The 26,450-nt window shown below is 39.6% G+C and overlaps 2 protein-coding genes across 3 annotated transcripts in view; one reads left to right on the top strand and one right to left on the bottom strand.

Annotated features, from left to right (window-relative positions):
- Positions 1-2,180: 2,180 nt before the first annotated feature.
- On the bottom strand, positions 2,181-7,031 carry s1pr1 (sphingosine-1-phosphate receptor 1). The gene is made up of 2 exons (XM_075484493.1): positions 6,957-7,031; positions 2,181-5,644 (listed from the first exon to the last, which is right to left on the bottom strand). Exon 2 carries the CDS (start codon positions 5,520-5,522, stop codon positions 4,401-4,403), a length of 1,122 nt encoding a protein of 373 aa, XP_075340608.1. The 5' UTR covers positions 5,523-5,644; positions 6,957-7,031; the 3' UTR covers positions 2,181-4,400.
- Positions 7,032-17,132: 10,101 nt separating this feature from the next.
- The window catches only part of dph5 (diphthamide biosynthesis 5), a 27,733-nt gene continuing 18,415 nt past the window's right edge, over positions 17,133-26,450 (top strand). Inside the window, exons 1-2 of one of the 2 annotated variants that reach the window (XM_075486057.1) lie at positions 17,133-17,348; positions 23,462-23,689. In XM_075486057.1, the coding sequence (XP_075342172.1) occupies positions 23,529-23,689 (161 nt within the window). In that variant the 5' untranslated portion in view covers positions 17,133-17,348; positions 23,462-23,528. The remainder of the gene's footprint in view (positions 17,349-23,461; positions 23,690-26,450) is intronic. The other variant, XM_075486058.1, reaches the window with a different exon arrangement.

Below are 26,450 nucleotides of genomic sequence, written 5' to 3' on the forward strand. Positions count from 1 at the left end.
GTCCCCTGTATGTCCCGCTAGGTCCCTCCAAAGCCAGCAGGTTTGTTTACAAAATTGCAGACCGGACCGGTAAAAGGTAACCAATCAGGTTACGAGCTGGGCTCTGCTGCCTGTCAATCACCGATTGTGCACGCGCGATACAAGGTAGGCTCGTCCCCACGCTTATTTATCTGGACTATTGAACTTCATTACGGGCTAGTCTACTTACTGTGTCTTCCATGATCGCAAATGACAGGTGAGTTGATGAATGAGGAGTCGTGTAAGCGCATCTGGCGTGCACGTAGACGTGCACGTAGACGTGCACGAGTTCTCATGTGTTTTGATGGGGCGGGACAGGAAGTTGAATAACTTTTTATTTTTCGGTTAAAAAATAAGCATTTCTTGCATTTTGCGACTACGGAGGTCACCGTTTTCAACTTCAAGCGTTCTGATAGATCATGTAAACTCTGAAAATGCCAAAAAGTAGGACTTTACGTATGACAACAACAAATCTTGCAGACTGCAGCTTTAAGACACATTTTTACTCTTTAAACTTTCTTTAAACTACAGCTTCATGGTATGTTTTCTGACTCATAATTCATAATTTTTCCTTTTTGTCTGACTTGGTTTTACTTTGCGTGCCTATTTTGAGGCTTTTTTGCTCGAATCTGATGATATTTTTTCACATATACTTTTAAAAAAAACACAGAAACTATGCAGGTATGTGTTTATTTCCTCTTTTTGAAATGATTCTCTTTTATTTCAGTTTTCATTTCCTTTCCCGGTTGAGTTCCCTGATTTTCAGGAGCTTTTGCAAAATGTAATTTTACAATCACCAGATTAAGCTGCTCTGTTGTAGCTTTACTATTTATTTATGCATCTACAAAGAGGCCATTTAAACCTTTAAACTTTATCTAAATAAAATTGAAACGTGACACTCAATAACCAAACACAATGACAGCCTATGATGAGGATAATTTCCCAAATCAAGTTTTTTTTCTTTACATTTCTGCTCAATATGCTCCAGTCTCCCCCCCCCCCCCCGAAAAAGGTAATAAAGGAAGCTTTTCAGGAGTTTTTCAGACACAACCGGTTTCTATTTATTTCTTTATTAAGTTCTAACAAACAAGCAAACATTCAGGAGTTAAACAGTGCAGGCAGACAGAGTTCAGGCTGAACCTTCAAAGAACTGTTTGAGAGCAAACAAAAAGGAATTAATTGATTAATCAATCTGCTCCAGACAGAATGAGCACAAATCATACGGCACCGGAAGCTTATTTCTTCCAAAAATGTTGAAACGACGGTGATAAAGTCAGATTTCTCTACGAGGATTTATTTTCCAGTTGCATTTTTAACTCTAAATCAGTCGATGCAGCCTTCAGCCTAATGCTTGTGTTGGTTTAACCTAGTTGTTTTATTTTTGGAAGGAATGGGCTTCCGTAGCTGCGGCACGGCCAAAAACAAAAATGTCCGACTCAGTTTTTTATCCTTCCTCCTCTTTGATATAAATTAATCGACTACCGACAACAACAGCGACACAAACAGGAAGTAGAAAACACATTCTGACCCACAGTTCCTACAACTTTTTACAGAAAGACATCAGAAACACGTGAATTCAGAGCTCAGCGGCCACACGTCATATTGTTTTTACCAACGAGGAATTGATCGTTAACGGAGAGTTTTGTTTTTTAATGCATATTTAGTCACACTTAAAAGGTCGGAAACAACAATTAATCGTTTAATTTAGACTCTTAGATCTCATCCTTCTCAGTTTATACTCGGGCTGGGCGAGTTAACTCGATAATTATTTAACGCTGATAAATATTTTATCGCGCATTAACGCAGTTTTTTATTTTTTTTATATTTTTTGGGTCTTTTGTGCCTTTGATGGAAAGTTAAGAGAGACAGGAAGGAGGGGGCAGAGAGAGGGGGAACAACACGCAGCACAGGACCGTCCAATGCGGGACTGGAACCGGGGCCAGCTGCAGCGAGGACTATAGCCTCTGTACAAGGGGCGCCTGCTCAACCCACTACACCACAGACCACCCCTGTTTTATTATTTATTTTATTTTGTAAAAGTCTGTTGCTCACAAGCTTTTATTTTGTAAAAGTCTGTTGCTCACAGGCTTTTATTTTGTAAAAGTCTGTTGCTCACAGGCTTTTATTCTGTAAAAGTCTGTTGCTGTCTGCTGTGGAACAGGAAAAGAAAGTAATCGGCGGATCCACCAAACATGGAGAAGGGTACGGAACTTTTACTCGGCCATTTTCATGTTAAAGTTCTTCCAGACGGCGGAGTCGACAGAACCAAAGTCATCTGTAAACACTGCCAAGTTGAATTGTCTTCTCAGCGTAGTAGTTCCAGTCTAAAATATCACTTAAAGGCAAAACACACAACTGATAGCAGCAAGTCATTCAAGGAAACAGACAGTGGAGCGAGGCTTCTACATAAAAACTACAGAAAGATGCTGATGTTAAAAGTGTGATTGCACAACAAATGTTATGGCACTTTCATTCATATGGCAGCACATTTAAAATAAAGCTAAATGCTAAAAGCTATACACTACTTTTGGATTCATTTTTGGATTCTGCGTACAAATGTGATTAATCAGGCAAATCATGTGATTAATTAGATTAAACATTTTAATCGTTGCCCGGCCCTAGTTTATACATTAACGACCTTCCAGATGTTTGCTGATGACGCTGTTGCTGAAGAGCTAATAAAACAAAAACAAAGGCTGTCTGACACGTAACACAAATAAAAACAAACTTTTATCTGTTTTTCTATCAAAAAAGCAGCAGATTCACTGAAGGCTGAATTAATCTAGCAGGAAACATTTAAACATTATATCTGAACTGTTTTAGGATGATCAGAAACTGCCCGACATTTGATTATAGAAAGATTTAACAGTCCATACAATCCGTCCGTTTTTTGGGGCCGGGTCAGATGAGGGTTGGAACGCAGATCAACTGGTTTATTGACTATTTTTAGTCTCAATTTTGACGTTTCCTGCTGTTTTAAATCTTGTTTTTGCTCATTTTGTAAAGAAAATATTGGATTGTTTAAATGCTTCCTTAAGGAGAGACACTACAGGTGAATAGGGTAATATTTTAAAATAACAGATATCACCATGAAACTTCCTCAGTTGATTACTTATACAAGTATGAAAAAAAATGTATTACAAGTTTTAGAAATGTGTATGTTTAATTATGCAAATGAGGCATTATCTCATTAAATATGCACACATTTGCATATATTTCTGGAAGATAGATCTGAACATGTGATAAAGCCAGGTGCAAAATTCTTTTCTCATTTTGTTTACACACAAAATGAAAAGAAAATTACAGAGGGATTTCAGGATATCTGCTTTAATTTCCCAAGAAATCAAAATATACTGCCCATAGCCTAAAAAACATCGATTTTTGCCATATTGTTTTATTATAATGTCACATAAATCAGGCCAGGAATGATTTATCAACAAATCCTTCTGTAAATATCTTCAGAATACTGCTAAGTGTATAACTGGAAAGTTTGGTGTTAGTAGGTGCTCCATAGGCTGAGATATTGATACTGGAGAAATATAAAAAAATTATTTTGAGAAAACGGCATTTAAAGATTTAAATAGGGGGAATTCATTTTGGTAAATTTGGGCGAAACGCACTGCCGCGATTAAACAAAATGTGATGAAATAAACATTTTAATTTATGTTTTGAAATAGTAGACTGGCCCAAAATCTAAAAATTGACCACTGCATGAAAAATCACTGCTTTTGCCTGTCTCGCCTTAAGAAAATGGTTAAAAAAAAGTACGTTTCAGGGGCTAAAATCCTCGTTTCATTGAGTGAAAAGCAGCTGAGCTCTGAATTCAGAGGTTCGTTTCTGTTTGTGAGAGTTTTTAAAGACAGTGGAGAGAAAAAAACAAACACATTTCCATGAATTAATTTGTATTTCTTAAATATTTGACGGCTGCGTGTTTAAGCGCTACATGTTCTAGTCGTTCTTAGAGGGTGAGTATAGAGTCCGATTCTTCTAGGAAACCTTCTACGGAGCTCAGGAACCTTCGCGATGCGCCGAAAGGCCTCAGCGGTTCGCTACGGTTCGGTTCTTCGGGGAAATGTTCCGTGTCTCTGGGACGTTTTTGGGGGAGGGGGTGGGACCAACGTTCTGGCCCGACCTGGTTCCGAGTGGTTCCAGAACCGCACCGATCCACATGCAGAAGGTCGGGTGGCGTAAACCGGAGCTGCACGCTTGGCCGCCGATCCTCCTGCGGCCGACTGAAGGTTGTGAGCTACGAACAGAATGTGGACTTCCTCTAACTCACTGGTTCCAGTTTGACCAGTTTTGGAAGTCTCCATGTGTGCTGAGAGACCCGATCGGCCGAGGGTTCGTCTCCTGTACAAACACCAACTCCAAGGAGAGAGAGTTTAGGACGATGAGGTGACGTTCCCCGAGGACACCGCCGTGGTCTCCTTCGGCGAGTACTCCGCCTCCTCCTTGTTGGGGTGGGAGGAGTTATCCGACTTGCTGCGGCTGAACTCCGCCCCCATTATCGGCCCCGTGAGCTTGGCTTTGGGCCGGAGGCAGGCGGTGCAGCACATTAGCGTCTTCAGGAACGCCCGCCGCATCTCGTTGCTGGTCAGCGTGTAGATGAGCGGGTTCATGGCGGAGTTGAGGACGGCGAGCGCCAGGAACCACTCGGCCTTGTAGAGGATGGGGCAGCTCAGCGTCTCGCAGGCGGCGTCCAGCAGCAGCAGGACGAAGAGCGGCGCCCAGCAGGCGATGAAGCAGCTCAGCACGATGAAGACGGTCTTCAGCAGCGCCAGCGACTTCTCCGAGCTCTTGCTGTTGGCGCCGGCGTTGCCGCGGCCGTTGGAGACCTTGCGGAAGACGAGTTTGCGGCTGCGCGTGCGCACCAGCGCGTAGATGCGGGCGTAGAGCACCACGATGGCCATGAGGATGATGCTGAAGACGCTGGTGCAGAACAGGATGTAGGTCTTGTGGTAGAGCGGCAGTACGGTGGAGCACTGCGCCATTCTCTGGATGCAGTTCCAGCCCATCACCGGCAGGCCGCCCAGCACCGCCGCGATCATCCACACGGTGCTGATGAGCAGGAAGACGCGGCACGTGTTGCCGTTGTTGTGCAGCTTCATCTTCAGCATGGTGAGGTGGCGCTCGATGGCGATGGCCAGCAGGCTGAAGACGGACGCCGCCAGCGCCACGAACATGCTCCCCTCCCGGAAGAACCACTGCGTGGGCGTCAGCTTGTAGGTGTTGGCGCCCGACAGCAGGATGTTGGCGGTGTAAACGACGCCGGCCAGCAGGTCGGACAGCGCCAGGTTCCCGATGAAGTAGTACATGGGCTTGTGGAACTTCTTGGTCCTCCAGATGGTGGTCAGGACCAGGATGTTCTCCAGGATGATGAAGCAGCACACGATGATGAAGACCACCGAGTCGGCCTTCAGACCCGAGTCCTGCTCGGCCTTGCGGAACTTTCCGGTGTAGTTGTAGTGCGTGGCGATCAGGTCGGAGTAGCTGGGCTCGGCCATGGCCTGCAGCTGCGGCAGGAGTCCAGCAGGGGGCGCTGCTTCCTCACACTTCAGTCCTTCATGTCAGGCGGTCCCCCCGAGGCGGTGCAGAGAGGGTCCCGCTGCAGGAGGAGGTCATGGTCCTGCAGACGGAGGCGAGAAAGTCTAGATTTAACATCTCAGATCTCAGACTGAGGAACAGAAGCAACATTTAAAGTCACAGACGAACAAATTCTCATCATGGAAGACCGAAAACGAATCAGCAAACTGAATAAAACATCTTTCAGAGTCAGAAACTTTCCTTGTTTCTAATCAGCAAGAGAAAAAAATCAACTTAATCCAAGTCAAATCACCCTTTAAAGCCAAAAACTGACAACTTACTCTGTAAAATTCACCCAGAATTCAAAAGATTTCAGTCGTGAGAGCTGGAAAACACTTTAAAACCTTTAAATTCTTCTTCATTTTCATGAGGAAAAAAGCCTCAAAGGATTCAGAATTAAATCATGAACTAATCAGACGCAGCAGCGTATTTTACATTCATTTACAACAAAAACACACAAAGAGGAGCCACACACTTCTGATTTTTGGTTGATTTTTTTTTTTTTGGCATTTTGAAGCTTCCGTACAGTCAAAGATCTCCAGAAATTCATCCAACTGATCCAGTAAAAACCAGAAACTTTGAACAGATTTCACTTTCAGGGACTCAAACTCACAATTTAAGTTATTTTCTTTTAAAAAAAACATCATCCAAAAAACTATCTAACAGCTCATTAGCGCCACAAACACACAATACATACGTTTTTATCTGCAAAAAAACGGAAACTCGACCCTGAAACAGACGAATTTAGTTCACTTTAAGTAAAGAAATCTCCTTTAAATTGACTGAGGGATCATTTAATGCTTATTTTTTAAGTTTTAAACGGGAAAAAAACATCCATAAAACTCTCTTACAGCTCATTAGCGCCAAAAACACACTATAAATACGTTTTTATCTGCAAAAAAACGGAAACTCGACCCTGAAACACACTTTAAGGAGATAATTCTCCTTTAAATTGACTGAGGGATCATTTAAAGTGTATTTTTTAAGTTTTAAACATCCTCAAAGACAGAGTTTGAGCTCACAAACTGTTTTATTATAACGTTAAATACATTTTCCGGTTGTTAAAGTGTTAATTAAGAGTTTTCCGCTGCCTGTGCTGTTAAATCTGACGGCGAGTTCGCGTTTAAAGTCTCTTAAAGTTTTTGTTTTAAACGTAAAATCAGGATTTCCCCCCATCAGACTGAGCTGGATTCGGCTCCGTTTTCTCTGCTCCTCAAACATTTAAAAAAAAAAAAAACCGACTTGACGAAGCGCGACTTTTGGTTTATATTCTAACTCAGATAAAAAGGTTTTGATTCGGTGGGACAGTTTTTCACAGAGTTTTCAGCAGATATGAAGGTTTTTGGGTTTTTTACCTTTGGAGTCAGAGTCCGGAGGAAAACAGTCCGACAGCAGAGTGAAGGAGAGACACACAAACACACCGAAACACACACACTCAGGAGGAGGAGGAAGATGCTGCCTCCTCCTCTGCCTCTTTTTATTCAAATTATTCATCGATGCTGTTTTTTTCATTGATAAAAAAAAGGACTAAATTAATTTTAAGGTTTTGGATAAAAAACACCCAACATTTCACACTGAGTCATTATTTATGGAACAAAAACTGAGACAAAACACTCAGTGGGGTCACATGACAGAGATGGCTGTGTTCGAAACCGCATAATATATACTACATACTGCGTACTGCATACTGCATACTACATACTGCATACTGCGTACTACATACGTACATACTGCATACTACATACTACATACTGCATACTACCATACTGCATACTACATACTACATACTACATACTGCATACTACATACTACCATACTGCATACTACATACTGCATACTACATACTACCATACTGCATACTACATACTACATACTACCATACTGCATACTGCATTCTACATACTACATACTGCATACTACCATACTACATACTACATACTACCATACTGCATACTACATACTACATACACCATACTGCATACTACATACTGCATACTACCATACTACATACTTCATACTACCATACTGCATACTACATACTACATACTGCATACTACCATACTGCATACTACCATACTGCATACTACATACTACATACTGCATACTACATACTGCATACTACATACTGCATACTACATACTACATACTACCATACTGCATACTACATACTACATACTGCATACTACATACTACATACTGCATACTGCATACTACATACTGCATACTGCATACTACATACTACATACTGCATACTGCATACTACATACTGCATACTACATACTGCATACTGCATACTACATACTACATACTGCATACTACATACTACCATACTGCATACTACATACTACATACTACCATACTGCATACTGCATTCTACATACTACATACTGCATACTACCATACTACATACTACATACTACCATACTGCATACTACATACTACATACACCATACTGCATACTACATACTGCATACTACCATACTACATACTTCATACTACCATACTGCATACTACATACTACATACTGCATACTACCATACTGCATACTACCATACTGCATACTACATACTACATACTGCATACTACATACTGCATACTACATACTGCATACTACATACTACATACTACCATACTGCATACTACATACTACATACTGCATACTACATACTACATACTGCATACTGCATACTACATACTGCATACTGCATACTACATACTACATACTGCATACTGCATACTACATACTGCATACTACATACTGCATACTGCATACTACATACTACATACTGCATACTACCATACTGCATACTACATACTACATACTACCATACTACATACTACATACTACCATACTGCATACTACATACTACATACTACCATACTGCATACTACACACTACATACTACATACTACATACTGCATACTGCATACTACATACTGCATACTGCATACTACATACTGCATACTGCATACTACATACTGCATACTACATACTACACACTACATACTGCATACTGCATACTGCATACTACATACTGCATACTGCATACTACATACTACATACTGCATACTGCATACTGCATACTACATACTACATACTGCATACTACATACTGCATGCTCATCGATCAGACAGTATGCAGAGCGTTTACCCACAATGCATTTTGCTCCTACCCGAGCCGAAATCAGCCGGCCTGAAGCTGATTTCTCTTAAGCTCTAAACTCTGTAAACTTTAGCAACATTTGAAACATTTTCAGGCGAGAAAGTAGTCGTTTAGATCCCCAACGTGTTGAAAACCTGACAAAATACCGGCTGTTTACAATTTTGTTCCCACGAATTCGGCGCTACTAAAGCTAGCCGCAGTGAGCAACGCACTTCCTGTTATTTTCACAAAATAAAATACCCGTTGCCTTTTATCATAGGGAAAGCCATTACCATACAATTGGTGCTTTTGTTTTGAAAACAGGAAGTGAACCTACCCTCGTTGTAGCTAGCTTGAAACTGCCGTTTTGACAGGAAATGACGATCGGCGACGTCACGTTACGTTGCATCTTGGGTAGTTTGAGTATGAGTAGTAACCTCATGATGCATACCCAACATTTCGGAGAATCTAGTATGCATCCGGGAACTTCTCGCTTACTCAAACTCGCATACTAACTCAAAAAGTCAGTATGAGTAGTAGGAGAAGTATGCGGTTTCGAACACAGCCTTGGACTCGAGTCGCTGTTTTGATGACTTGTGACTTGACTTGACAAAAAATAAAAGACTTGAGACTCGACTCGGACTTGGAAGTTGAAGACTCGGCACTTGACTTGACTCGAGACACGATGACTTGAATGACTTGAGAGTTATTCAGTTCATGTTTTCAGTTTGAATATAAAATTAATAATTGCCCATAATGCACTGCAGCACGTTTGGAGGAAACCAAACACAGCATATCAGCACAAACACCTCACACCAGCTGTCAAGCACGGTGGTGGAGGGCTGATGATCTGGGCTGGTTCTGCAGCCACAGGACCTGGGCACCTTGCTGTGTTTTCTGTAATGTGTTGATTCCACTCTGATATGACATATATATGAATAACCTAACTGAATCACAGACATGATTTAACTATGTAAAGGTATATATCATGATATATATATAGATATATGTATATATATCATGAGATATATATAGATGTAGGAAATTAAACCAAATGTACTCAAGATGTAAAGTTTTTTGCTCTTTTTCAGTTGGTTTTTATTTGTTGTTTCCCCAGAAGCTGAAAAACGAATGTTTTTAGTGAAGTTTGTCAGGAAAACTGGGGTCTCAGGAGGCTGTTTTAAAGGTCCAAACGAGTTGTATTTAAACTATATTCACCTGTATGAACACATAGAGCATTCAGCAGGATTGTTTTGTGCTCTGACAGGTTAGAAACTCAGAGGTTAAACTTCCTGGGAATAAAATTCCACCATGCTTTGATGCTCCAGGATGGGAAGTCATGAAAAGCTCACACCTCTGAGGACTGATGGTGTTTCTGTCTTTATTAGAGAGATGTGCATGGTGGGTTGGGCTCTGTGGGATGTCTGCGCTGCGACCTCACTTCCTGTTCAGGCGGCTTCATTGTTCCCGACCCGCAGGTCAGCTGGTCTTACTGGAACGGTTGGATGATGATGGTCGGAGTCATCTCTGTTGTCTGTACGGGTCAGAATCTCACGGGAAATACATCATAAAATCAGTGAGAATGCAGAGATAACGGTAGCTGACGATATCTTTCCTATTATATTTCCTTTTGCATGTTCTGGGCTCTCAATGAGAAGATGTGAGAATACCAAAAAAGTATGACTTCCCATCCTGGAGCATCAAAGCATGGTGGAATTTTCTTCCCAGGAAGTTTAACCTCTGAGTTTCTAAGCTGTCAGAGCACAAAACAATCCTGCTGAATGCTCTATGTGTTCATACAGGTGAATATACTTTAAATCCAACTCGTTTGGACCTTTAAAACAGCCTCCTGAGACCCGAGTTTTCCTGACAAACTTCACTAAAAACATTAATTTTTCAGCTTCTGGGGGAACAACAAATAAAAACCACCTGAAAAACAGCAAGAAACTTTACATCTCGAGTACATTTGGTTTAATTTCCTACATCTATACACTGTACATATATATATATATATCATGATATGTATATATATATATACCTTTACCTTTTCTAACTGTGCTGTCATGACCTTTAACCTTTAACATGCTGACTGAGGCCTGCAGAGTCTGAGATGTAGCTCTTTGGGTTTCTGACCTCGGGGTGACCTTTAACCTTTAACATGCTAACTGAGGCCCGCAGAGTCTGAGATGTAGCTCTTGGGTTTCTTACTTTTGTTCAGTAAATAACGACATCATCTCATATTTTTACCTAATTTTAAGACCAGATGATGTAATTATTTCATGTCCTGATACATCAAACTTCAGAATTAAAAGAAAACGTACTTATTTTTCCACTTGTCCTGATCTCCATTGAGTCAAAACGGGCACCGGACATGTGACCAGTTAGTTTTCTAGTTTGTCGAAAATGGAGCCGAGATGAACAGAAAGTGTCGAGGAGGGAGGAGGTGATGGGGGGGGGGGTAACAAAGGCCTCTTTCCTCGGAGCCGCCGACTGTATTCAGGATCTGCATAGCTGAGCGTCACCATGACGACGGCTGGAGGGGAATGGGGAAAACGAGCAGCAGAACCACTCTCCGAAAAAGCCAAGGACAGAAAATAATCCACCTTAAAAAACTCACAGAAAGAGAAATAACCAGCTGACGCTCGTTTTTAATGATGAAAGTTAGTTAGTTTTAAAGCAGAAGCCTTAAAAAAGGTCAAACTGAGATAAAAACTGGTCTTAAATTTGGTTCTGGTTCTAATTCTGGACTCACAGAAAGAGAAATAACCAGCTGATGCTCGTTTAAAATGATGGAAGTTAGTTAGTTTTAAAGCAGAAGCCTTAAAAAAGGTCAAACTGAGATAAAAACGGGTCCTAAATTTGGTTCTGGTCCTAATTCTGGACTCACAGAAAGAGAAATAACCAGCTGATGCTCGTTTAAAATGATGGAAGTTAGTTAGTTTTAAAGCAGAAGCCTTAAAAAAGGTCAAACTGAGATAAAAACGGGTCCTAAATTTGGTTCTGGTCCTAATTCTGGACTCACAGAAAGAGAAATAACCAGCTGATGCTCTTTTTTAATGATGAAAGTTAGTTAGTTCTGAAGCAGAAGCCTTAAAAAAGGTCAAACTGAGATAAAAATTGGTCCTAAATTTGGTTCTGGTCCTAATTCTGGACTCACAGAAAGAGAAATAACCAGCTGATGCTCGTTTTTAATGATGAAAGTTAGTTAGTTTTAAAGCAGAAGCCTTAAAAAAGGTCAAACTGAGATAAAAATTGGTCCTAAATTTGGTTCTGGTCCTAATTCTGGACTCACAGAAAGAGAAATAACCAGCTGATGCTCGTTTAAAATGATGAAAGTTAGTTAGTTTTAAAGCAGAAGCATTAAAAAAGGTCAAACTGAGATAAAAACTGGTCTTAAATTTGGTTCTGGTCTTAATTCTGGACTCACAGAAAGAGAAATAACCAGCTGATGCTCGTTTAAAATGATGAAAGTTAGTTAGTTTTAAAGCAGAAGCCTTAAAAAAGGTCAAACTGAGATAAAAACTGGTCTTAAATTTGGTTCTGGTCCTAATTCTGGACTCACAGAAAGAGAAATAACCAGCTGATGCTCATTTTTAATGATGAAAGTTAGTTAGTTCTGAAGCAGAAGCCTTAAAAAAGGTCAAACTGAGATAAAAACTGGTCTTAAATTTGGTTCTGGTCCTAATTCTGGACTCACAGAAAGAGAAATAACCAGCTGATGCTCATTTTTAATGATGAAAGTTAGTTAGTTTTAAAGCAGAAGCCTTAAAAAAGGTCAAACTGAGATAAAAACTGGTCTTAAATTTGGTTCTGGTCCTAATTCTGGACTCACAGAAAGAGAAATAAGCAGCTGATGCTCATTTTTAATGATGAAAGTTAGTTAGTTCTGAAGCAGAAGCCTTAAAAAAGGTCAAACTGAGATAAAAACTGGTCTTAAATTTGGTTCTGGTCCTAATTCTGGACTCACAGAAAGAGAAATAACCAGCTGATGCTCGTTTAAAATGATGGAAGTTAGTTAGTTTTAAAGCAGAAGCCTTAAAAAAGGTCAAACTGAGATAAAAACTGGTCTTAAATTTGGTTCTGGTCCTAATTCTGGACTCACAGAAAGAGAAATAACCAGCTGATGCTCGTTTAAAATGATGGAAGTTAGTTAGTTCATCAAGCAGAAGCCTTAAAAAAGGTCAAACTGAGATAAAAACGGGTCCTAAATTTGGTTCTGGTCCTAATTCTGGACTCAGAGAAACATTCATAGGGAGTAACTTTAAGCACTAAGGTGTTCGTGGACGTTTTAATTTGGTTCTGGATTCTTTTATCGGTTTTATTTTTGCTCCTCCGGTTCTGATCGAAGTCTTGTTCGCGGTCCTGGTCCTGAAACCTGGTCTCCATCTTCCTTCGGCCTCGGTCCTCTCGGGTCTCTAACTTTCTGCTGCAGTGAAACTTTAACTGCTGAACATCTGCAGCCTGTAATTATGGTTTGGACCGGCTGGGATTGTGTGTTTCGGGCCTTCGTGTACGTCTGTTTCAGTGTGTGTGTGTGTGTGTGTGTGTGTTTGAGTGTTTAACAGGAAAGCATTAGCCAACTTCTTCCTCTCCGACTTCCTGTGATGTGATTCGTTGTTTCCCTGGCGGTGAGGAATGTGGCGGCTCGCCATCGTTGCCCTCAGAGAGGGGGGGGGGGGGGCTGGATGGATGTTTCTGTTGTTTAAGAGGGGAAAACTCAGATGGTTTAATCTGGTTTCAGGGTTGTTCATCTTCATATGTGTGTAGTTGTGTATAACCAACGTTGTGGGGACATAGGTCTGTAAAAGAAAAACAATGTTGTGGGGTCCTGGCTGCATTCTGGGGACATAAAAGTCCCATAAAGTCATGAAAGTTTAATGGACACGGTTGGATTAATGTTACTTTTGGATCCGGTCTCGGTACTGTGTTTAGTTCTGGACCAGCTGCTGTATCTGATCTAATTTTTCATTCTTAACTTGGTCCCATTTTGGTCTTCTGGTTGGCTTCAGCCCATTTTTGGTTTCCTCTGGATCAAGATCCGAGTATGGGTCCTAATTAGGGACCGAGCAGTGAAACTGCAGGGACCCTATTGTATCTGTCGGAGTTATTCTTTCTTTCTTCTTATTCTTTGCAAAAGGTGCTCGAAAACTCATGAAATTTTGTAAGCGCCACCTTTTTGGGAGTCGCTCATTGGCTCTGTAGCGCCCCCTACGATGCTTAAAAATGGTCCCCGCAATGGGGTTAGTTTCACGTGGTACGACGAAATTTGGTACACTCATTCATAATGCCCAGACGCACAAAAAAGTCTCAGGCCGCCATGGTCCCACGTCCACAGGAAGGCGGCCATTTTGGATATAAGGTGCGTTTTGGTGCCATTTTTGACCGATTCTACGCCTTGCATATGATCGAACTCCTCCTACAGATTTAATGCTACAGACTTCAAACTTGGCCAGGTTACTCTTAAGACGGGGGGCTAGCATGTAGCAGCGTAGCCTCTGTGTTTCTGTGGCTAACTAGCGGTTAGCATGTAGCAGCGTAGCCTCTGTGTTTCTGTGGCTAACTAGCGGTTAGCATGTAGCAGCGTAGCCTCTGTGTTTCTGTGGCTAACTAGCGGTTAGCATGTAGCAGCGTAGCCTCTGTGTTTGTGTTCATGAAGTCTTCTGTGGACAGTCGTCTCTGACAGAGACACACCTTTCTCCTGAAGATGGTTCTGATCTGTTGGACGGGCCTTTGAGGATTCTTCTTCTGTCTTCATCCGCCTACCAGAGCATCCTTTCTTTTTCATGATCTTCCAGATGTTGGTGATCCTAAGGTTTGACCCACGTCTCTGATGGTTTTATTCTGGTTTTTCCTAGTTTTTCACCTGGAAGCCACCTGTCCCAAACATCATGGCCCCTTAATTTAGAGGAGCAGAGATGGGACTCTGTCCCAAACATTATGGAGGGAGCTGTGTTCGGTCAGATTTATCAGATTCATCTCAGGGGGCTTCACATACCAAACACTCAACTTAAACAGGAAGCAGAGTCCATGTGGTTAATCTGTGTGGTATTTCTAGCTCTTTGGTGTTCACCACAAACAGTGGAGCAACGACTTGAAGGCCTGCTGGGTGTAGCTGCTGTGGATCTGTTCATCGTGTCTGTTTTCAGAGTAAACACTGAGGGCGGGCACCAGCACACGAGCCTGCGGTGGCAGGGAAACAGAAGCTAAACACCAGCTTAGGCTTTGAAACAATCAAGTCAAGATATTTCCTTTATTTATGGTGTTTGACATGCACTTTTTTTTTTAATTTATTGCTGAACAACTCTGACATTTCCACAGAATCCTGCATGAATCGCAGCATGAATGCTCAGCTTCCCGGATGAAGAATGAATCGTGTTGACGAAGCACGGCCCGGTTGTTTAAGGCTGGGCGTTAATGGAAACCCCCTCGTGTTCCAGTTCCAGATACTCAAGTCTGAGAGGAGTTGAATGAGTTTTCACTGCTTCTAGATGAGCTTCATTACATTTTCAGCTTGTTTACAGTCTGACTTAGAGTCCCTTTTTTTCCATTTAACATCATTTTCTTGTTCCAGACTGGATGACTGTGACGCTTCGGCTGCACCTCTCCTGATTGTTGGAAGCACGAGGTTAAATGAGACTAAAAGGCAGAAATCAATACCAGTATAAATGATTAAATAACTTCTGTGTGCCGTCAGACTCCATCTCCACATGGAGACATTGAAGCACCGCAGATTTCCTGTCAAAGTAAAATCAGAATCAGAATCAGAAAAGATTTTATTGCCAAGTAATTTTTACATTACAAGGAATTTGTTCTGGTCTGTTTAGTGCAATAAAAACAAAACAATAAATAAATAAATAATAAAAAAATGTATATATAATAAAATATAAAATAATAAAAATATATGTGCAAAATGTGTCCTAATGTGCTAATTCATTAGATTTATTCTCAGAATATCAGGATGTTTCCATATTTTGATTTTATTGCTATGATATAAAAAAAAAACAGCACTGCAGCAGTGAATCAATTAATTATATTCAGATTTAAAACAAAAAATCTTAAAATTTTTCCAAATTTTCTCATAAATTTTTAAAAATTGCTTTATTCTCAAAATACGCCTTTTGTTTCTTACGTAATTTTTTCTCTTTTTTAAAGTTTTTTAAAACTTTTTCTCCGTGAATAGGAGACAAAATTATGATTTCAATTCTTTGTTAAATTGTATGAATCCATCTCGCATTTAACAACTTACAAAAAATTTGTTGAATTACATAAAAAATACAAAATTATTAACATTTTTTTACCTTAAAGATGAATAGAAATATTTCAGAAACCTTCTAAAAATTAATAAAATATCAACTTTCTTTGAATAAACCGATAATGGATGAAAAATATTAATAATATTTTTACTTTTTTCTTGATAAATGACAATATATTGACATTATGCGAGTAAATCTTTATTTTTTCGTTTTTGCCTCAATACAAATTTCAACAACGAATTTTCATTTCAATATTTCAGATTAAAAATATCTTGAAACTGTGCTAAATTCAAGCTAGTTCAATTCATGGAAACCCAAAACACATCAGAAGGAGTGTTCACGTATGAGAGATTTATCAGGCTAAACGTTATATTTCTAATTTACAAGGGAAATTAAAATGTTTTGGATCCGACATCAGGCCGCTTTCTGCACCCCGAAGTTATCCGACCATCTACTGAGCAGTTCTGTTGGACTGTGAAACCCAACTTTTCTGCTCCTGTTTGAACAGAACTCTTTGTAATTTGAGTTGTGTTTAACCTACATTAGAAATATCTCTCATTACAGGGAAATAAGCTCTTGATCTTAGTATCATTGCAGCCTTTCTGTGGGTGATGTGTTAGTCCAAAGCTGCTGTTTCAAACCAATCTGGAGCTCCTCCTAGATTCTTGTTACCTGTTTTCTGCCCTTTCCAAACCCTCCCACAGAGTTTCTGACCTCCGGTTGGCATCAGGAGCACCGTGAGTCGATGCCGCTTTTAGGTATTTTCACATCGACTGCAGTTAAAGCTTATTACTTTGTTTGTTTTAACCTTTGTTGGCTCCTCTTTCTCGTGACATTTCTGTGGAACCGATCAGGACTGATGTGATTATAGAGGAGGCCGAGGCTGGATGTCCCGATCTGGAGGGGTACAGGGGTGACCGGGTGGTGCGTAGGTGGTGCATGGGGGGGGGGGTTCTGAGGCCTCTGCAGCTCATCGGGTCCTCTTAGCATTCAGTGGAGCGCTCATTAGACATGCAAAGCTGCAGTGTTGGAGCTGTGGGCCTGAATGAGTCGCCTTTGTCCTGTAATTGGAGATGGTTCTGTGGGAGCTACAAAAAGAGAGCAGGGCCTCCTCACCCTCCTCACCCTTTCCACTTCTCTCTGATTCATCCCGTCCTCCCTCCTCGCTCTGTTTTGTAACTTGTTGCATAAAGATTCAGCTTCCAGTAAAAAATTTCCTTTTTAAATTTACAAGCTGGAGAGACGGTAAAACATCAAAGTGAAGTCTGGTCACCTGCAGCATCTCCGCACCTTACCAACATACAGATGTACAAAATCATCAGCAGAGAATGACGAAACACCCTTTGAAACAGGTAAATATTCTGCTTTTTGGTGCTGCATAGGGACCGTTGTAGAAGTCTTTCAGTATTACAAAGATCTGTCCAAATACTGCTCAGTTTGGCCTCTCTTTAGGCTTTTGTTTTTGGAGCGGGCCTCCAAAGTAACACTTTTGTTCCCTTGAAAGTGCCCTAAAAGTTTTGTGTTTCATCCCAGTAACCTCCCACAAAAATGTCAGTGTTCCCTCACAATTCTTTTATCAATCTATAGTGCATCCTTTTCCCTTAAAGGATCATTCTGTCTTTCTTCACAACAAGTTTTTTTTGTTTCCTAACGGCAAAACATCTGTGATCTGACAACATTATAATTTTTTGTTCTCTCATAGTACATTTGGTTCCCTAAAAGCAAGTTTTTTCATCTTTCAAACCAAATATTGGTTCCCTTAAAGCAAGTTTTGTCATCTTTCAAAGCAAATACTGGTTCCCTTTAAGCACATTTTGTATTCCATAACAGTGAAACTTTAGAATTTCCTCACAATATCTTTTATGCCTGACAGTATAGTTTGTTCCCCACAGTGAGTTTTGTTTTTCCTCAGAGTATAAGTTCTCCTCACCAGAGGTGGGTAGAGCAGCCAAAAATTGTACTCAAGTAAAAGAACTGTTAGTTTAGAATAATATGACTCAAGTAAAAGTAAAAAGTAGTCATCCAAATATCTACTTTAGTGAGAGTAAAAAAGTGCTCGGTGAAAAAACTACTCAAGTACTGAGTAACTGTTGAGTAACGTCTGATTTATTTGTTAACACAAGCATTCAATCAGACAGACAAAAATATTAAATAATCATCTTTAGGCAGATTAGAGTTCATCCAATTGATAAAATAAATTAAAATTAATTCATTAATTACAAAATAGCTTAAATTAAAATACTCCAGGTAAATTCAAGAACTTCAATAAAAAATAAGAGAGACTTAGGAAATGTTTAAAACATATGTAACCCATATGTAACCTAAAAAACAAACATTCACCTATTCATGGGGGGAAAACGAGTTTAGGAAACTTAACGCTACATGTTTCCTCAAGTTAGATGTTGAGTTTCTGCTGAAATGTGCGTTTGTTTTGGTTGCCACAGAAGACACATAATGTAGCTGCTGTTTCTCACTCTTTGTAAGGTAAACATGCTTTCAGTATGAGGCCTCGTCTGCGTCTTCATTTCCCACCGTTGGTTCTGACATTTTTCATCTGTTTCTTTGTTTGTTTGCTACGACTGCTAATGCTAAAGCTAACCCGTCCCGCCGCTGAGATCGAGTACGGTCACGTGACCAGACTGCACGGCTGCGTCTGATTGGTGGAACACAGTCAGGTGGTAGAGCCGTTGGAGGAAGTCTCTCTCTCTGTCAGAATAAAACATTAAAATGAGGCGTACGCGGGGGGATAAAAATAATGAGGCGTAGAATACCAAAGAGGTAAGAAGAAAAGTAACCAGCTCATTGTAGCCTAATGTAGCGGAGTAAGAGGGCAGTTTCTGCTGCACACATCTGCTCAAGGAAAAGTAAAAAGTATAGAGATTTAAAACTACTCCTAGAGGTATAATGTTTTCAAAAACTTACTCAAGTAAATGTAACGAAGTAAATGTAACTCATTACTACCCACCTCTGCTCCTCACAGTTTAAATTTTGTTCCCTCACAGTAAAATGTCTGTGGTCCTGAGCAATTAGTTTTTTTTATTTCCACATTGAAAGTTTTTTTACCCACACAGTCTGATTTGTTGATGATGGCAAGTTTGATGTTTTGCAAGAAATATTTGGTTCAAAGTGCCCTTTCAAGTATTTGTGTTCCCTTAGTTGCACAGCAAGAAGTTTTGAGTTCCCTAGGAGAATAATTTTCTTTTACTGTAATATTTCCCATCCCTGATTATCCATTGTGATCCCTGATAAAAAAAAAAGTTCCAGTTCCTCACACTAATATTTTAGTGTTTCCTCTTTGTTTTCTCACAATGAATTTAGTTTCCCTCATAGTTTCTTTGGTTCCCTAAACACAACTTTTGAATCCCCTTGGAGGTAATACTTGGTTTTCGCTAAGAACGTTGGGTATGCCATCACAGTAAAACCTATTTGTTCCCTCAAAGTAACTTTTATGTCCCCTCAAAAAAGTCATATTTTGTTCCCTTCAAAGCTTCCTCTTAATAAATCTTTTCTTCAGATTATTATAAATATCTATTGATCACCAAAACCCATTTCTTTCTTGCATAACAGTAAAATGTAAGTGTTCCCTCACAGTAATTTTTTATTCCTCGATAGTTTTTTTGTGACCTCAAGTTTTGTTTTGTCTTAAAGAATGATGCTCCGTTGGGTTTTGGATCCCTATAGCTATGGTTTGGCTTCCATCAAAACAAGTTTAAGTTTTTCCTTGCAGTATATATTTTGTTCCCTCAAAATAAGTTCTCTATTGTCTAAAAGTAATACTTAAATGTTTCTTTTCAAATTAATTTTATTATGGTAAATATTGTTTTTCTTTATATATGCTTTGCACCCTCAATAAAAGTTCTGTGCTCCCTTTAGCTCACTTTAGTTTGTTGTTTCTTCAAAATGTCTTTGTTCCCTCAAAGTAGTGCCTTCAAAGTAAGCTTTATGATTGCATCAGTGTTCCCTTACAGTAATTTTTAATTTCTCTCAGAGCACATTTTGCTTTCTAAAAGCAAGGTTTGTCTTCTGTCACAGAAAAACTTCAATTTTCTTGCAATAACTGTTTTGTTCCCTCTAATTAAGTTTAGTTTTATGTTCCCTCACAGTAAAACTTCACTGTTCCCTTACGGCATTTTTTTTTCTATTTCCTGCTTTAAATTTGGTCTTCCTTTGCAAAAAAAAAAGCTTGTGTCTTTGCAGTAGAGTTTTGTCACCTTGGAACAAGTTTTCTGTTCCCTTACAGAACATTTTATTGTTTAGAAGTTTTTCTTTTGTACCCCTCACAGTACTTTTGTGTTACATTGCGATATTTTTTGCTCTTTCCTTGCAGAAATCCATTTTCTCTTAGTATTTTTTATGTTTTCTCATGATAACCTTTTTCCCGACTGTGTGTGTATGTTCCCAAACGATTAGTTTTCTTTAGCTTTTCTTAAATTTTCCACCCATTTATACTTTCACAGACCCTTTGGATACTTTCAGATGAACTACAACAAATGATTTTGTGTGACAAATAATTGACATCATCAATATTCAGGGACAGTTTGAATGCAAAACAACCACCAGATTCAGTTCCCACCAAACATTTAGTTTAAATATCATTGTTTAGTTTCATGTTTACAGCTGATAGACCCCCAGTGTGGCTTCAGGTCTAAATTTAGTAGGTGACAAAGAAATGCAGACTACAAGTCAAGTTTCCGTTTCTTTAACGTTTGCTTGGTCTGGTACCTTTGCCTTTCTGTTGGGTTTGTTTTAAACCTCATAAACGGGCCTCTATTTTTGCTGTGAAATGACCTCTACACAGACTGCATCCTTCCTTTAAGATAAAAACTGATGAAGTGTGAAAGCAAACAACCCATAAAACTCATATGTGTCAGGGCCTCAGACACAGTTATGATCCAGAGTCATAATCAGAGCAGCAGAAACGCCCAAAGAGATAAAACCAGGATCCACATCATGTCACATCACAGCCAGAGGGTTGTGTAGAGAGCTAACTGCTGCACACTGCATATCTCCACATTGACCATATTTACTGATTTATAGCTGAATCATGAACCACAACCACAGCACGCCCACTCCAGCCTCCAGTTGTTTCTACTGGAAACATGGATTGAGACAAACTGGAACAGGATATTTATCCATCCATCCATCCATCCATTTTCTATGGAGTCTATCCCAGCTGTCATTGGGCGAGAGGCAGGATACACCCTGGACAGGTCAGACATTCATGTTTTAGGACGATGGGAAGAAGCCGGAGTACCAAGAGAGAACCCACGGAGAACAACCCTGTTGCTGTGAGGCTCTTGAGTCACTCCTCATTCTTTACATATTTCCCATTAAACAGGAAATCATTTAAATGATTTATTGAAACATGTTGAAACATGAACATAAACCCAGAATCTGAGTCAGAACCAGAGTTAGTTCAGTTCTGAGCAGCTTTAAATTGAATATCTGCAGATGTTTCCATGGTAACAGCTGCAGAGATTCACTGAAACATGTTCCAACATGAACATAAACCCAGAATTTGAGGCAGAACCAGAGTTAGTTCAGTTCTGAGCAGCTTTAAAGTGAATATCTGCAGATGTTTCCATGGTAACAGCTGCAGAGATTCACTGAAACATGTTCCAACATGAACATAAACCCAGAATCTGAGTCAGAACCAGAGTTAGTTCAGTTCTGAGCAGCTTTAAAGTGAATATCTGCAGATGTTTCCATGGTAACAGCTGCAGAGATTCACTGAAACATGTTCCAACATGAACATAAACCCAGAATCTGAGTCAGAACCAGAGTTAGTTCAGCTCTGAGCAGCTTTAAAGTGAATATCTGCAGATGTTTCCATGGTAACAGCTGCAGAGATTCACTGAAACATGTTCCAACATGAACATAAACCCAGAATCTGAGTCAGAACCAGAGTTAGTTCAGTTCTGAGCAGCTTTAAAGGGAATATCTGCAGATGTTTCCATGGTAACAGCTGCAGAGATTCACTGAAACATGTTCCAACATGAACATAAACCCAGAATCTGAGGCAGAACCAGAGTTAGTTCATTTCTGAGCAGCTTTAAAGTGAATATCTGCAGATGTTTCCATGGTAACAGCTGCAGAGATTCACTGAAACATGTTCCAACATGAACGTAAACCCAGAATCTGAGGCAGAACCAGAGTTTGTTCATTTCTGAGCAGCTTTAAATTGAATCTTATTTACTTTTTCTTGATGTTGAATAACATATAATTCTTATTATTGTCGGGTTTTTTTTCCTACTTTTCTACTTTTAGACGTGATAACGTTCATTATTTTGGGGATTAGGATTTTTTTTAAACTGAATTTCATTTATTAATTTGACTCTTTTGGTAACTGAAAGCAGTTTTAAACGTAAATGTACAAAAGAAATTGAAACTATGAAGCTGTTTTTCATAGATGCAACTAAAGAAATGGGAACAAATGATGTGTTTCTGTGACAGGCTGCTGGGAACAAAGTGCCTAAAGATCCAGTTTAAAATGGCTTCTTTGCTAAGTTGTCTGTTCTGTGTGGACACAACACTGGTTCATCCCTTGAGTTAGGAGCCTTTTTCCTGCCTGAATGGTTCATAGGTCAGAGTTAAGTGGCTTAACAAAGAAAAAACACATCAGGTACAAGGACTGGACTGAAGATGAGGGGGAAAAGCAGAAAATGTCCAAAGAAAAACTCTGAAAGAGCTTCAGAAAGCTGCAGAACTGCTGATCAGGACACTTTGAAAGTTTACAGGAAAGTCTGGCTGCTTGGAAGGAAACAGAAAGAAATGAAGGCTGGATCAGGACTGAATGTCCACTCATGCAACCCTGCTCCACCACAGTTGCTGCCTTTTGAACAATAAGTTGACAATAAGCCAGATGGTGCCATCTCCTCTATGGGATGTAGTGTCCATAGTTTCAAACGGAATGTTCTGATTGGTCAGACCACAAAACTGCTGTCATGCCTGGAGAAGTTAGCAGTTTTTGTGGATCTTTACATGCTTTTTGTTTTCATGGTGGAGCTTTGACTTCAACTGTGGACGCAGAGATGAACTTAGGTCACTGACAGTGTTTTCCTTGACCCCACTGATTTCCACTCAGCCTCATGCGTGTTGGATTTTAGCTCGTAGATTAATCTGATTCTCTAAATCTTTTAACAAATTCAGTAAATCCACAAATCTTTGGAATTCTGAGTGGTGAAGTCGTTACTTCTGACAGATTTGGGTGTTCCTTTTAATCATGTACTCTCTTCATGCACTTTTCCCGCGTATTTTGCAACTTGTTGCTGACACAAGGTTGACTTTCTGCCTTTGTAGTATTTTCCAATCGAATAAAGAACACAAATTACTGTTAAATCACTGTAATCTGGTTTTATTTACGCCGGCCTGCCACATGTGGACGATGTTTTCAGGTATCTCTGTCTTTTTTAGCGTTTTCGGCACATGAGCCGCTCGACAAAATGAACTCTCTGTCTTGTCGCAGCTCCCGGTCGACCATTCGTCTCCATGGTGACGGCAGTCAGCAGCACAGCGTGTGAAAGCAGTCGTGAATGAGTCGGTGGGAAAAGCTGCCTCTCTCTCTCTCTCCATCTCCACAGTGCGTTTCTCCCTCGGTCGCCCCTTGTTGTGGTAAACAAGCCTCTGCACCATGTGACCCCTCCCATCCCCTTCACTCCTTTAACTGGGAACCAGTTAATGACCGAGATGGTTGGTGGGTTACCTAATGGACTCTTCTCTCTTTTTTCCTCTCCCTTTTTTTTCTGGAAAGTGGGGGTAATAAGGAGGAGGAGCAGGATGGAGGAAGGGGAGCAGGATTGTGGTCTTTTGTTGCTGTGTTTCAGGGTTTGTTTGGCTCCAGTCATCCAGAGAATCTGTGCTCCATCTCTGTTAACTGTTTCTCTTCAGCTTCAGATCCCGTTCAGATCCTGATCTGGATTCTGTGTGTGAACACGGAAACATAAAAATCCTTCTTTGTGTCGTTTGAAATGAACAAATTATCATTAAATGCGAGTAAAACAAACATGGTGCTATTCAGGAACTGTAAAAGAGTGCAGATAATGAACATATGGCAGATCTGGGCATGAAAATAAGTGTCATTCAGACACAAAACTGCTGTTGTGCCTGGAGAAGTTAGCAGTTTGTGGATCTTTATATGTTTTATATATCTTTATATGCTGAAGCAGTGTTTAAAAAGAGTAACAAAATTATGTTTTTTTTGCAGGCATAAGAAGGAAGACGGGCTCTGACCGGGTGTTCTCACTATTTGCACTATGTGTTTGTATGAGTGTGTATATGTATATATATCTGTACATATAGGGTTATAAAATGATAAGATAGAACATAAACAGGAAGTAAAAGTGATTATTTATTACTAAATGCGGTGCAATTAAATAAGCTAAGGCTTTTTTAACATGCTATTTATTATGATTATTATTTTCCGCATGTTTTGTTTAGCCTTTTAGCTAAAAAATAAATAAATAACTTGCCTTCAGTGGAGCCGAATCGGTTCTGATTCTGATGATCACGTCCAGACGCTTTAAATTACAATAATTAATTTAGAAGAAATCAGCAAAAATTGAGTCCAGGAAAGAGAAAATAGAATAAATTAGATTAAATCATTTAAGAAGTTAGTTAAAAAGTTGACTTAGGAACTGAAATGCTGCTGTTTTCAGTGTCAATTAATTAATTTATTAACATTTCAGTTAACTTATTCAATTAGTCAATAAAACACGAAAAAACTCAAAACCAAGTTCAAAACCAATAAAAATCAGATGATTCAATGAGTAAAAATCCTTCAGATTTTTTATATTTCTCCTTTAAAACAACCTTAATGATTAAAAAAAAAGACATTCGTGGATCAGTTTCTCAGCTATTTTGGTCTCATTCTGCTGCTGGTTTTTACTTAATTTAACTACATTTTCCAGCTCTGATTTATCATCCATCTCTTAGACTTTATTGATTGCCTCCCTCCATTTGTCTGCCTCCGACCGACCTCCCCCAAAGACCGAGGTCACTTCATTGAAGCAGCAGCTGAGGTCTTTTGGCCCCCGTGAACCCTTTCACAAAGTTCCTGTTGCTCGACTCTGCACCGACACTTTAAACTCTTCACTGAGTTTAATACGAATGTTTCGTAACTCAACACCTTTTCAGATGATTATTCTCAAAGCAGAGAAACTATAAAAGTGTGTTTTCCCATCTCAGGGTTGATCTAAATTAAATCTACGGGGTGTGAATTAAAATGAGCTGACAGGAAATGTGAAAATATGTGGATTTGTGCTGGTTTTGAAAGTGTTTGATTTTAGAAGAATGTGAAAAAGGGTTAAAGCTGATGTATTTACATATTTGTGGTGATTACTGTGAACTCCTCCCTGCATTCTCCATAATTATCCCTGATGTTCCTCTTTTTAATGTTTGATAAGTTCTCGTGTAAACATCACAGAGAAAACACTTTTACTGATAAATTTATCAAGCTTAAATACTCAGGTTATAAAAACCTCAGGCTGTTGATGTCAGGTTGAGGGTGTGGAAGGGAGGACACGGATGCAGACTTACAAAAAAAAGGTTGATTTATTAATAGCAAAAACAAAGTACCAACATAAAACACGGCTGAGCCGGAAAAAACGTAGCTGTGAACAAAAACAAAATCACTTGACATGGAATAAATACTTAACTTAGTCGTGGCAACGTGGCATGCGAACTATCAGCAACAACAACAACAAAGATCTGGCAAAACTGAAAGGGGAGGCAGGAAACTAAATAGGGAGTGAGAGTGATTGGGGAGTGAGTGCAGCTGAGGGAAAAAACACAGGTGAAGTGAGTGAACTAATAAACAGAGTGCAGGGAAACTAAGACATGACAAAAACTAAAGATGGACTGAAAACAAAAGCATAACCTAAACATGAAAACTAAAAACAAGATTCTCTGGGCGTGACAGTGGACGCTATTTAAAATAAACATAAGAAATCTATTATTTTTGTCGGTTCGGTGTCGGTTGAGAGTAAAATATATTTTGGTTTTCAAACTTCTAGTCTGCAGGTGAACCAAATTTTAGCCTGATTGATAAAAAGTAGGGCTCAGCAACGATTAAAATGTTTAGTCTAATTAATCGCATGATTTCCCTGATTAATCACGATTAATCGCATTTGTACGCAGAATCCAAAAATGAATCCAAAAGTAGCGTATAGCTTTTAGCATTTAGCTTTATTTTAAATGTGCTGCCATATGAATGAAAGTGCCATAACATTTGTTGTGCAAACACACTTTTAACATCAGCATCTTTCTGTAGTTTTTATGTAGAAGCCTCGCTCCACTGTCTGTTTCCTTGAATGACTTGCTGCTATCAGTTGTGTGTTTTGCCTTTAAGTGATATTTTAGACTGGAACTACTACGCTGAGAAGACAATTCAACTTGGCAGTGTTTACAGATGACTTTGGTTCTGTCGACTCCGCCGTCTGGAAGAACTTTAACATGAA

The sequence above is a fragment of the Odontesthes bonariensis genome, chromosome 15 (assembly GCF_027942865.1).
Source record: "Odontesthes bonariensis isolate fOdoBon6 chromosome 15, fOdoBon6.hap1, whole genome shotgun sequence".
Taxonomy (NCBI): domain Eukaryota; kingdom Metazoa; phylum Chordata; class Actinopteri; order Atheriniformes; family Atherinopsidae; genus Odontesthes; species Odontesthes bonariensis.

What these genes read in the sequence shown, in the direction of transcription:
- s1pr1 (XM_075484493.1), bottom strand. Translation starts at nt 5,522, where the DNA reads ATGGCCGAGCCCAGCTACTCCGACCTGATCGCCACGCACTACAACTAC.